Source organism: Periophthalmus magnuspinnatus, chromosome 13 (genome assembly GCF_009829125.3).
Source record: "Periophthalmus magnuspinnatus isolate fPerMag1 chromosome 13, fPerMag1.2.pri, whole genome shotgun sequence".
NCBI classification, from domain to species: Eukaryota; Metazoa; Chordata; class Actinopteri; order Gobiiformes; family Gobiidae; genus Periophthalmus; species Periophthalmus magnuspinnatus.
The window spans coordinates 22,360,463-22,374,417 of record NC_047138.1 but is presented as its reverse complement, the minus strand read 5'-3'; the positions used below and the strand labels follow the sequence as shown (position 1 = coordinate 22,374,417).

The 13,955-nt window shown below is 43.9% G+C and overlaps 1 protein-coding gene across 1 annotated transcript in view; it reads right to left on the bottom strand.

The window, feature by feature from the left end:
• The window catches only part of LOC117379837 (rho guanine nucleotide exchange factor TIAM1-like), a 67,084-nt gene extending 53,196 nt beyond the window's left edge, over positions 1-13,888 (bottom strand). The window contains exons 1-7 of the mRNA XM_033976551.2: positions 13,876-13,888; positions 13,095-13,267; positions 12,443-12,667; positions 10,515-10,700; positions 8,779-8,925; positions 5,887-5,955; positions 5,636-5,806 (exon numbers count right to left, since the gene is read on the bottom strand). Of these exons, the coding sequence (XP_033832442.1) occupies positions 5,636-5,806; positions 5,887-5,955; positions 8,779-8,925; positions 10,515-10,700; positions 12,443-12,667; positions 13,095-13,267; positions 13,876-13,888 (984 nt within the window). The remainder of the gene's footprint in view (positions 1-5,635; positions 5,807-5,886; positions 5,956-8,778; positions 8,926-10,514; positions 10,701-12,442; positions 12,668-13,094; positions 13,268-13,875) is intronic.
• Between the last annotated feature and the right edge of the window lie 67 nt (positions 13,889-13,955).

Below are 13,955 nucleotides of genomic sequence, written 5' to 3'. Positions count from 1 at the left end.
TTAAATATAATTATCAAAACATTTCACAAGTTAGTGTTTGTTCATGACAGTCATATTTTGCTAACTTAAATAAGTAATCCTAATGACTAAAAGTACATATATTTTTGTAAAAATTATACCTCTTCTCTCAACCAGAAAACGCTGTGTTCCACCTTGTGATTGGTGATTCAGTAATACAGGAAGTGCTTTATTGTGTTTTAAAACTCCATACACCTTCACTATAATCATTTGGATAATTTCATTTCATAATTTCAAAACTACCACTTGATGACATCACAAGATGGAACAGAGCATAGCTTTGGAGAAGCAGACAGTAATATAGGATTACTCAAACATATGTGAATGAAACAACCAACTCTGGGTATGTTAACCAAATTAAAACATGGCCAAAAATTCACAAGAATCCATTTTGTGCAATACAGTGTTCCCTCGCTATATTGCGGTTCACTTTTCGTGGCCTAGCAGATTTTTTTTGTGCAATTACGCATGCTTTTTTTTTTTTTTACAGTGTATGAAGGGGCATTGTGTTCTGTGTCCTGATTGGCTAACAGACGTGCATTGTCTCCTGTACAGTACAGAATGTGTTCAGCCAAATTTACATAAATCTTCGATGCTAGGAGTGTGACTCTGGGGCGGATGTTTTGTTTTCCCTGTGTCTTTGTGAACGCTGCAGACCAGGCTGAGAGAGTGACTTTAATGTATTTATTACATACAACCCATCAACGGAGGCGATCAACTCTGTGGAGTGTCTGGGTCCGTGAGCCAGTGCGCCCAGCATAATTAAGTTGCCACTAGTTTGTGGCTGATGTCTTTCTACTAGTTCCGGATAATAACATTGCTTTGTCACTGGAGTGTAGTCTCTGATTGGTTGACACTGCGCATCAAACGGCAAAAAGTTCAGCTTTTTCAGCGTTCGGACGAGCGAACAGAGCATCTGACGTCTGGATCCTCAAGATGCGCACCAGCGCCAGATTCTCGCTGTTCTGACACTAGACGATGCGCCGCAGAAACGCAGCATGGCTACGAGACTTTACATGTGAACTCCACATAAAGAAGAAGGAAAATAACATGAGGATGACAGCAGCAATAAGTTTTAACTAGGATCCATAAAGGGTTGTAACTGCAACAAGACCATCGTGCGGATGGGGTCTGCTTTAGCTTTGTGGATCAGTGACTGCAAGAAAAAGAAGACATTACAGCGGAGCAGTGCCAGGATGGAGATGCGTGGTCAGAGGAACTGTAAAATACACGTGAGTCACTGTTAATCATTTCTTATGTGTCCAGCCTCGTAGGTTGATCATTAAAATTAAATTTGTTACAGTATTTCTAAAAGCTGTCATTTTTATTTACAGTACAGTATTATTTAGTATTTGGTTTGGTTCTATAATACTGTGCTTATCTTTTTTTAATCTACCAATGTCTGAACTTTGAGAGTGTTTAAACAAGAGAGAAATGTGAAAAAATGTTAATGCCTGTCTGTGAAACGTGTATGAAGTGTGTGGAGATGGGTTTTACATCTTTAAAATATATATAATAACTGTAAAAAATTAAGTTTTCTACTTTGCGGATTTCGTTTATCGCAGGTTATTTTTAGAACATAACCCCCGCGATAAACGAGGGACCACTGTATAGGACCTTTAACAATATCAGGGGACTGGCCAATTGACAAATTCATAATGTCATAAAATTGAAATGTCCCGGTGGCAAAACATCTCCAATAAGGACAGATGGTATTGGTTCATTTTTCTTATTTAGAAAGGTGCAACATGTAGCTTTTTAAGGGTCTGTGGTCCATCTGCTCAGTTCCATGGAAATGTTACACTTTTGCATAGAGTGTTTCAAAATATGGCATTAAATAGATCTATCCCCGTGAAGACCTGCAAGAGGAGCCAAACGGCCAAATTAGAGGTCATATCTGTGGAGAGGCGAGCATGTTTAAAGTAAGTATTAGGGCTGCACAAAATAGCCAAAAATATTGATGCTGTAAGAAAAACTACTGTTTTTTGAAAGTAAAATTTAAATAAATAAATAAATTAATATATAAATAACATTTTAGTTATATATTATTAGTATATTAGTTTCTTGGGTATGGGGTGGGATCACAACTCAATTGAAAGAGTGACCAACCTTACAAGATTTAGTTTTCAAAAGCTTGCCCCTCCCCGAACCGCCACCTTAACGTGGTGGAGGGGTTTGAGCACCCGAATGATCCTGGGAGCTATGTTGTCGGGGGCTTCATGCCCCTGGTAGGGTCACCCATGGCAAACAGGTCCTGGGAGACGGGTCTGACTAAGAGCGGTTCAGAAGCCCATCATGGAAAGTAAAAGATCAAGGCCAGTTACGTCGCCCGGACTGGCGTTACCGGGGCCCCACCCTGGAGCCAGGCCTGGGGTGGGTGCTCGGCAGCGAGTGCCTGGTGGCCTTTCCCCACGGGGCCCGGTTGGGCCCAGCCCGAAGAAACGACGTGGGGCCGTCCTCCCGTGGACCCACCACCTGCGGGAGGAGCCATGAGGGGCGGGTGCGGAGAGATCCGGGTAGCAGTCGAAGGCGGGGACCTCGACGACCGGATCTCCGGACATGGAGACTAGCTCTGGGGACATGGAATGTCACCTCGCTGGGGGGGAAGGAGCCTGAGCGTTGAGCGTTACCGGCTAGATATAGTCGGCCTCACCTCCACGCACAGCTTGGGCTCTGGAACCCATCTTCTTGAGAGGGGTTGGACTCTCCATTTCTCTGGCGTTGCCCGCGGGGAGCGGCGGCGAGCTGGTGTGGGCTTGCTCATTGCCCCACAGCTCAGCCGCTGCGTGTTGGGGTTCACTCCGGTGAACGAGAGTCCCTGCGCCTTCGGGTCGGGGACAGGTCTCTCACTGTTGTGTCGGCCTACGGGCCAAACAGCAGTGCAGAGTACCCGGCCTTCTTGGAGTCCCTGGGAGGGGTACTAGACAGTGCACCAACCGGGGACTCCGTTGTTCTCCTGGGGGACTTCAACGCCCATGTGGGTAACGACAGTGACACTTGGAGGGGCGTGATTGGGAGGAACGGCCTCCCCGATCTGAACCCGAGCGGTGTTTTGTTATTGGACTTCTGTGCTAGTCACAGCTTGTCCATAACAAACACCATGTTCGAGCACAAGGGTGTCCATCGGTGCACATGGCACCAGGACACTCTAGGTCGGAGGTCGATGATCGACTTTGTTGTCGTGTCATCTGACCTCCGACCGCGTGTCTTGGACACTCGGGTGAAGAGAGGGGCTGAGCTGTCAACTGATCACCACCTGGTGGTGAGTTGGATCCGCTGGCGGAGGAGGAAGCCGGACAGACCTGGCAGGCCCAAGCGTATTGTGAGGGTCTGCTGGGAACGTCTGGCGGAGCCCTCTGTCAGGGGGGTCTTCAACTCCCACCTCCGGGAGAGCTTCTCCCTGATCCCGGGGGAGGTTGGAGACATGGACTCCGAGTGGGCCATGTTCTCCACCTCTATTGTTGATGCGGCTGCTCGTAGCTGTGGTCGTAAGGTCTGTGGTGCGGCAATCCCCGAACCCGGTGGTGGACACCGGAAGTAAGGGATACCGTCAAGCTGAAGAAGGAGTCCTATCGAGCCTTGTTGGCTCGTGGGACTCCTGAGGCAGCTGATGAGTACCGGCAGGCCAAGCGTGCCACGGCTCGGGCAGTCACAGAGGCAAAAACTCGGGGTTGGGAGGAGTTCGGGGAGGCCATGGAGGAGGACTATCGGACGGCCTCAAAGAGATTCTGGCAAACCGTCCGACGCCTCAGGAGGGGAAAGCAGTGCTTCACCAACACTGTTTACAGTGCGGGTGGAGAGCTGCTGACCTGGACTGGGGATGTTGTCGGGCGGTGGAAGGAATACTTTGAGGATCTCCTCAATCCCACTGTCACGTCTTCCGAGGAGGAAGCAGAAACTGGGGACCCAGAGGCGGACTCGTCCATCACCCTGGCTGAAGTCACTGAGGTGGTTGGCAAGCTCCTCGGTGGCAAGGCTCCGGGGGTGGATGAGATCCGTCCTGAGTACCTCAAGTCTCTGGATGTTGTGGGACTGTCTTGGCTGACACGTCTCTGCAACATCGCGTGGCGGTCGGGGACAGTACCTGTGGAATGGCAGACCGGGGTGGTGGTCCCTCTGTATAAAAAGGGGGACCGGAGGGTGTGTTCCAATTACAGGGGAATCACACTCCTCAGCCTTCCCGGTAAGGTCTATTCCAGGGTGCTGGAGAGGAGAATCCGACCGATAGTCGAACCTCGGATTCAGGAGGAGCAGTGTGGTTTTCGTCCTGGTCGTGGAACACTGGACCAGCTCTATACTCTCCATCGGGTCCTCGAGGGCTCATGGGAGTTTGCCCAACCAGTCCACATGTGTTTTGTGGATCTGGAGAAGGCATTCGACCGTGTCCCTCGTGGTGTCCTTTGGGGGGTGCTCTGGGAGTATGGGGTCCGGGGCTCTTTGCTAAGGGCTGTCCGGTCCCTGTATGACCGGAGCAGGAGCTGTGTTCGCATTGCCGGCAGTAAGTCAGACCTGTTCCCAGTGCATGTTGGACTCCGCCAGGGCTGCCCTTTGTCACCGGTTCTGTTCATTATATTTATGGACAGAATTTCTAGGCGCAGTCAGGGGCCGGAGGGGGCCTGGTTTGGGAACCACAGGATTTCATCTCTGCTGTTTGCAGATGATGTTGTCCTGATGGCTTTTTCGAGCCAGGACCAGCAGCAGGCACTGGGGCGGTTTGCAGCCGAGTGTGAAGCGGCTGGGATGAGAATCAGCTCCTCCAAATCCGAGGCCATGGTTCTCGACCGGAAAAAGGTGGTTTGCTCTCTCCGGGTGGGTGGTGAGTCTCTGCCCCAAGTGGAGGAGTTCAAGTATCTCGGGGTCTTGTTCACGAGTGAGGGAAGGATGGAGCGTGAGATTGACAGGCGGATCGGTGCAGCGTCTGCAGTGATGCGGTCGCTGTATCGGTCCGTTGTGGTAAAGAAGGAGCTGAGCCGGAAGGCGAAGCTCTCGATTTACCGGTCAATCTACGTTCCTACCCTCACCTATGGTCATGAGCTTTGGGTAATGACCGAAAGGACAAGATCGCGGATACAAGCGGCTGAAATGGGCTTCCTCCGCAGAGTGGCCGGGCGCACCCTTAGGGATAGGGTGAGGAGCTCGGTCACACGGGAGGAGCTCGGAGTAGAGCCGCTGCTCCTACACGTTGAGAGGAACCAGCTGAGGTGGCTCGGGCATCTGCTCAGGATGCCTCCTGGACGCCTCCCTAGGGAGGTGTTCTGGGCATGTCCCACCGGGAGGAGGCCCCGGGGAAGACCCAGGACACGCTGAAGGGACTGTCTCTCGGCTGGCCTGGGAACGCCTTGGGGTCCCACCGGAGGAGCTGGAGGACGTGTCCGGGGTGAGGGAAGTCTGGGAGTCCCTGCTTAGACTGCTGCCCCCGCGACCCGGCCCCGGATAAGCGGAAGAAAATGGATGGATGGATGGATGGAAGCTTGCTGTATTAATGGAGAGGAGCGTATGGAATTTATGACCCACATTTATAAAATGCTTCTGCTTTATAAAACATGCATGAAAATTGCCTGAGCTCATGGTATTAAAATTCAATTCGCTCATCTTTCGAGCAGTAATGTGGCGTTACCTTGCATATATTTTCCAGAACACACAGCACAGAATCCCCGGGCTGGATGATGGCTAGCACAGGCTGGTCACTGGGCAGACACACCCAGGATGGAGTGATGTGGTCGGGCACCCACAGGTCACTCTCTGTGCTGGGGCGTGGAAGACTTTTCAATGTGCTATCCTCACTTTTCTGAAAATACATATATATATAAAATTTACTTATCTTGTTTTACAATGATGTGACATTTGTTAGAGCATTGTTTTTCTCACTGAATGTTCCTTGGTATTGTCCATATAAACACCATCTCCAGTTGGTTTTGCAGTTTCATCAGCAAAGACCTGCAGAGGGAGACAAAGATTGGGTAAGGATTATGGATTTGGTAATACTGTCAATAAATCTTCATGTTAATGTTTTGGTGGAGGTTCAAATATAAAAAAAATAAAATAAATGAATTAACTCACTATGTGGCATAAATATCACCCTTTACCCTTGGTATGCAAAATTATAAAAAATTTTTAGACTTATTTCATCTGACTTTAGTTTTGATACAATTTTATGGATGGGATGACATATCACAACTAGCATGCTAATGTGCACTTCTTGATTATCAGCCATCAAACATCTTCTATTGTGTAAGCAGCTCTTAAAAATGTTCGCTACGTGCTTTCTGCATCTAATTATATCTGTACTGGGGCAAGACACATTTTACTCACATGAGAAAAAATGTCATATAATTTTATCTTACTGAAAGAAAAAATAAATACCGGTAATAATAATGAGGGTCTAAGAACACATCTGTATGGGAGTGCTACCGTCTGTCCCATAAAGCAATGCAGTACATTTGACTCTAGATGAAAATACATTTTCTGGTTGACCAAAACTATGATGGATTTAGTTGACTACATTAGCATTTCTAAAAGTAAACAAAAACAAAAAAATAGTTGGCTATGTGATTACAAATTTAAGTATAGGCATGTTGTGTATTTAAAAAGCATTTGATCTGTGTCAGTCTGCCAGACCCAGACCAGACATTAACATGTGTGAAGGCTCTGTCTCCATCCCACAGGAAACTCGCTGTTGTTCTACCTGTCTCAGTGTAAAAGTTCATTATCATATGGGTGTGAAACAAAAGTCACTCTGCTTTGAAATGTATGTAGCATTGTCATTCTGGTATAAAATAGTCAGAGCTCAGATGCTCAGGGTGGGTGGTTGGTTGGTTGAGACTTGGACTTAGAGGGAGAGGGGAAATGGGGGAGAGGCCGGGAGGCTACCAGTCGGTGGCCAGGGCAGGCCTGGGCCCGGTCCTGTCTGTATCTGCTGTAACAAACAATAAACCTTTTTTCCTGTATTGCAAAATTCACCGAGCTTCGTAAATGGATTACTTTTCATCTACAACTGTAATTCTTTCCACAACAATAATGGTGTCAGAAGTGGGATCCACGAGTGGTCGTCCAGAACACAGTGAAGATGGGATTTTGTCTTCCTTTTGGTTTCTGTCCTGATGCACAGATCTTTCAAAGAAGAACATGGATGGACATTGGTTTCTGTCGTGGATCACCACCGCTGGATTTGAACAAGGTCTACTTGGTGAGCTTTCCCAATACAGACTTCTTTCCATTTGAAAAGGAAATCTTCATCTACAAAGAGTGGTAAATCAAAGGAGAACGTATTTTGGAAATGCAAAATGCTTAACTAAACATACCCAGCAGCCATAGTTCTGATCCTATACCATTTTTGATTCATCTCACAACTTTTCAGTCTTTTTGGCTCCAAAATCTCATGTGTGTACCACCATGCTGCCCTAATACAATCCAAGCAACAATGACCCTCCACCACTCCTGATTTCCTCACTTTTGGGACTACTGGAAGTTACAAGTGCTAAACCATCTAAAATGGGGAGCAAAACCTCAAGGGAGTATTCCCCTCCAGGACGCCCCATCGTTGATTTTATTAGAAGAAAACATAGAGATAAGAAGTCTTCAGAATTTGGTGCATTCAGTTTAAAAAATGTTCATGCATTGGAAAACAAATTATGTGAAATTGAAGTCGAAATGAGAGAAAAAATAACATTTTTGATAAAAAGAATTAGAAAACATCGAAAATTACAAGGAATGTTTAAAAATGTGGAAAGACGAAGCTGAAGTCAAAATCAGAAAAACTATGCACAAGCCTCTTCTCTTTGAAGATGCAACTGAAATGTGTGAGCTGAAACTGCCCCACTCGCAGAACTCTTTGTCTCAACAGTTGACTGTACTGAAGTTTGATCCAGATCTGAACAACCCCCATCCAACCTGTCTCTCTGATCCTTCACCAAATAACTCTACAACGTAGGACAGTAATGGACACATGCAGATACAGATGGAAACAAGCAAAGTGAGCTGTGCTGAAGAAGACACAATGTACACATTGCCAATGGTTGAAGTCTCTGGTCCACAAGGTTCAACATTAGTTTTCCGCCCTTGGACTTCTTCTGAAATGCAATGCTGCTCGCCTACCTGAACTGAAAAGACACGCCACACATGCATATGAACAGCTAAACAGAAAGAAAATAATGAAGCAAGAAAGAATTCAGAAAGAACTGCATATGGCAGCAGTGACTATGTACAATGAACATGAAAATCACCGAGTGAATTCACAATTACATAGACAACTACAGACTCATCAGCCAACACATAAGCAGAGCAAATATGGGAGGAGAGCCCATCGAAAGAACAAGAGAAGATTTTCCAATGAACCTTGTTTCATCTATTGTCAAGCTGGACATTGGAGATGGGAGTGCCCTCTACGCCATAAGCCCTCTGCATTTTAAAGGTGCACGGGTTTAGTTGTGCTACTTTTTGCTTTGTATAATGTCTAGTATTGGGACATACTTGAATTTATTCTCCAGAGTGAGGTTTAGGAGTCATTACTGTTAACTACCAAACAGTCGGTAAAATTCCCCTCTAGTTGTAAATGAATTACTTTTCATCTACAACTGTAATTTTTTCCACAACAGCTAAATCTTGACAAAAACCTAACAAGAATTCATCAACTCTGAAATCAAACTTGGGAACATAAAGGGATTGCTGACCGCTTTGCCTTTGTGCAACCATGTAACATGTAAGCGCAGTGCCTAGAGTCTTGGATAAAAACAGTAAATATCTGTAGACTAGAGTGTATACCTGGTTAATGGTAGGATGAGCTTTCGTTTTCTTTTTTGAGGTAGTGTCCAGCCCCCACAGGGAGGAGAACCGGCTTTTACGTTTGCTACATGAACGTGACATGGCCTGGGTCCGACGTCGCACTCCGCTTTCTGAGCGAGCCGCAACCTGGAGGACAGCAGCAGAATGACGTCACTTAAAAAAAAAACACATTACATTCAGTGATTTTTGTAATTCCGTTTGGTAGATTGGAGCAAAGAAAAATCTATTCCCAAACTAAATGCCAAACGGACTGTATAACAATGTGCCTCCCCTTCACAGACTTTGGCATTTTTGAACAAGCAGTAGAGCTCTCCAGCTTTACCAATGCACTCTGTATTGATTTGAAGACATTGGACAAATCTAAAGCACATAGAGATGTTACTGTTTAGCCCGGAATGCACCCTGCCTCAACCACATAACCAATTTTCTCTAAGGAGCTAAGGAAGTTGTATACCTTCAACCAAAAAAGATACAGTCCACCTTTAATCAAAATAATATTATATAACTGTAATCAATATTTTCTTTCCCATTTCTCACATAACTCTTATCTTGCCAAATCAAAAATAAAAATCTCATCTCACGTTCACCTCTCTCCCCCTCTCTCCTGCAGCCGCTCGAACGCCCACTCGTTGCCTGTGCGTCGGCGGAGAGAGCGAGAGCACTGACATACCGGACATCAATAGACCAGTCGAATATCAAATGGATGCGTTCCTATTCTACCAGTGCTTTTAGGCCTGGCTCAATGGAAGCTGTGGGAGGCCCAGGAACAAGCACGCCTTAGGTCTCGAATAGCAGACATCTCAGAAAACCTGCTCTGACACCTCACACCTTTGTTTTGAAAAATCAATTGTTCCTCTTGTCATAAATGCACACAGCTTTGCTCATGTCATGTGAAGCAGAGGTCAGTGTGGGGTCATGTTAACCTGGTTGCTATGGGAAACAAAAAGGGGTGTCTTAAGGATCATATTTAATATGATTGTTTGATAACTGAAGTGGGAAAGAGTTGATAAACCTAGAGAGACATCTAGTGGCATAAAAGTAACTATGGGTGGTACTAAGAACTGGTGCATGTTTTTGTTGTTAAGATTTTTTGGAATATTTTGAAGATTAGCTCTGGTCTGTCACAATGAAGAATGTGGAACTCCTAAACTTACATTTTTGTCAAACTTTTTAGGTTTTCCTTGCCCGGCAAATCCAGAATATTCCTCTTGATTTTTAAAATGAGGGATCAGTCTAGTCAGCACTCCCTCAATCTCAAGTCAAAACCAAACATGATCGTCCAATCAAATTTGTTTAATTTCTTTATTTCAGTGATGCATGTGAAATGAAAGGGGTCATTGGTCCCAGATTTTAACAAAATCAAACTTGTTTCACCTCAGATTAACAGAGTTTAGGGCTTCTGTCATGGATTCCTCAGAAATCTGCAATGTTTTTCACTCCCCTGTGAGATTTTTTTCCTCATGAGCAGTCATATTGGTCACTCTTGACTTCAGATGGATGTGATTGAAGTGTGAATTGCAGTGTGTTCTCTGAAGTTAAAAACATTTTTGCTACATTTTAATAGGCATTTAATGTTAGTCAAACTATCAGCAAATGTAAAATAAACACACATTAAAAACTTCAGTAACCTGTAACACAAGTCTGTTCTGCAAGTGAAAAAAGCATCAATCACTTTACACTACAGCACTTGGATACAGATGTTTTGTCATATTTACCAGCGTGTGGAAGGACGATACTGAGAAGATACCCAAGCGGCCCATTGTCAACTTGGTGGGGCGAGAAGCAAATGCCAGGAGACGCTTTGGGTTGGGCAGCTCTCCTCCCTGCAGACTAGACAGGTAGCACCTAAACCTGAACAAGTCCATGTGAAACTGCTCCAGATTCTGCTCCCACAAGAAAATCTAAAATAAAAAAAAAACATACAGAAATGACTCTTGCGACATTTTAACAAGGCTGAAAGCTCACATCATCAAAACATACCTGGAGTTGCATTTTAAGATGTGGAGATGTAGTCAGAAATATGTAAATGAAACAAAATACTCTTTTCCACCTTGTGATGTCATGTAGTGGTAGTCCTCCAGTTAACTACCTTTTACATTTTGTTTGATAGAGATTGGGAATCCCAGGGCTGAAATTATCCATTTGATTACATTGTAGGTGTATGGAGTTTAAAAACACAGTGGGGCACTGTGTTACCTGTATTACCACATGACGTCACAAGGTGGTTTCTTCTGAGGGAAGAACTCAACCTAAATATGCAGGATTTGTCTGTTAAACATGTGTGAATGAAAAAAAAAACAACTCCAGGTACAGATATGTTTTTGATGAGGAAACAAGATTATAACATAGATCAGTAAATAGTGTTATATAGGCCCTTTAAAAACAACATCTTATTTTTTTCCTATTGCCAAAGTGTTGCTAGTTCAAATCCTGTTTTGGCTGATTGGATCACTGTTTACTAGGCTAGTGGAGCAGTGCATTGTGGTTATTCAGTGGGCTGTCTCCTCGCTGGTGTGTAGGGGATAGAGAGAGAGGGGAACCACGATAGAAGGGGGTCTGTAGCAGTGCCAAATTACAGGGAGATGAGAAGGGGAACAATGGTGTGCATTCCACTGGCCGATATGACTGGCTGCAGGGAGCTCAGTGCCTGTCCAAGGAACCCAGGCTGAGGAGCATTCAAATGGGCACAATGTGAACCCTGGCGCTGCCAATGGGAGCTGTGCCTAAATGTACGCTCACAAAAGAGACTTGATCTAGGTCTCCTTAGGTTAAAGGAGAAAGTAGTGTAATTAGCAAAGACTGTTTACATGCTAACTAGTGCACCAATCAATATAATGAATACATAGGTAGTATTCAAAAAGTGAGGTTAAGAGGGAACTTGATGTGCAATGTAGATTCTAAAAGTGTTCCTAGGATAGACAAGTGAGAAGAAGTGAATAAGATAGATCTCACTGGAAGGAATCTTTGGCAAAACTAGAAAACAATAAATAAATCTTTACAAGAAAGGTAAAAAAAATAAAAAATGTAGAAAATATCTTTCAAAGGTTATCTAGAATTCCGATTTTAAATGCAATAAATCTCTGTACTCAGATACAACAATTGTAATTTATTTATGTTTAACATTTATTCTTAATTATTGAAACACTGGACTTCTTGGCCGAAGTTGTGGTTTTCATTTGGTGATTCATTTTAGTTCTTAGGATAACCATCCAATCAGAAAGTAGAATGAACCAAACATGAGTGAGCTGCACCTAAATCCAGTAGTTTTAAACCTAAAAGGACTCTCTGATCTGAATGGTCAGTCCCTAAACCCCAGCACCTGTAGCCAACCATGAATCAGTGCGTCAGTGTCGCAGTGAGTGAATTCTGGAGATTCTGAGCTTTCACATGGGACATAGCCTGTCCATATACTGAGAATGAGAAAAACGTGCCTGTGCTCTGACCGTTTTTGAAAAAAGAAACAAATTATGATTGTGTGATTGACAATTTACAACTTTTTTACCTAATGATGGAGTTTGCCAACAATCACCCACAAAAAATGACATTTATACATTTCTGGTATGAAAATTTCTTTCAAAATGAGTGCTTAATCCACACCATAAACAAATCTAACAATGTCAGACTATGGAGAACAGTAGTGTACCTGGTCCAGAATAGTCTTCCTCTTCTTGGTGTCTGTGACCGCAGACAGCTGCATGTCTCCCATCTTCTTCATCTTCTCGTCCATATCAATCTTTTGTTCCAGGCGTTTGATCTCTGTACGGAGCAATCTCACCGTGTCCTCTCTGTGGTGCTGCCGGGCGACCGCCGTGGCACAGGCCGAGTGAATAGCAGTGATCCAATTCTCCAGCTCTGTCTGACTGCACGTCTGAAAAAACATGAACTTATTTCATAAATTATATAGTATTAATTTATCCCTTTGAGACCTGTCATAGATAATAATTATTTATATATTTGTTGCCATTCTTAGAATTATCAAGTTATCTTGTGCACTTATTCTTCAAATTTCATCATTATATTACAAATAATCCAGTGCTTTATCCCTCTAAACTGCAAATGACCAAGTTTTTCAGATAAGTCAGACAGGGTTATTGAGTACATATTGTGAGCCCCATGATGCTCAAATTATGGTACAAGGACTTCTTGACACATAAACAGGGATTTTTTAAAACTCTAAAGACAAAAGACATGTTTTTATTGAATGCATTTTAAAAAGGTGATTAGATTTGTAATATGTATCCTGATTATATGAATGAAACTAGACTTTTACATTGGCTACAAATATGAGGCTTTACCTGGAAGAGGAAGGCGTCTCCCAGGGAGTTGCTGAGGCAGAAGACAAAGTCCTTCTTGGGGTGCTCGGGGACGGCTTGGACAATGCTGTTCTCAGCCCACACTGCATGTTTGGGGACACTGGTGTGGTCTATGCCGGAGCGGTCATCGGTCTCATAGAAGAACAGTGTACAGCCTGAGGAATAAAAACACGAATAATAACACACATTTTAAAACAGTGCCATGATTAGAAGTTTTTCAAGCAAGGGAATCCTGCTCTCCAGTGGCCAAGTTAAGAAGTTCAATTCAATTCCAGTTTATTTCCATAGCACATTTAAAACAATTTAATCTGACCAAAACGCCTCACATAAACGACAAAACAAATATACACGATCTACAGGAAAAGTACAATGCAAGATAAAAAATATGTTCAAATTAACATTGATGTAACAAGATCACTAGTTGATACAAGGGTTATGGTGATTCAGAAAGTTTGATTTAGCTTTCAGAATGAATTGCCTGTGATTCATGGAATGCCTTAGTGCTCTGATAACTAATGTTTCATTAATTGCCTTGAAATGAAATAGCTAGAAAAAGCAACTAGTAACACTCAAATGCACCAGATCTCCTTTTTTCAGTAATGTTAGTTTCACAATAGTTGTTGGGATGTTAGGTGAAAATGACCAAGCCCAAAAAATATAGTACATGCTAGGTTAGGTTAAAAAAGTTAAAAGCGGCAAGTTAGTCACCTTTGGGTGAAGGTGTATGGGCCTAGAAAGCACAGAGCACTTGCTGGAGCACTACCCGATAACGCCATGCAGTCATTACAAATTGGAAAAAAGATTATTGTAAGTTTAGCACAAAATGGTACCCTACAACAGTGG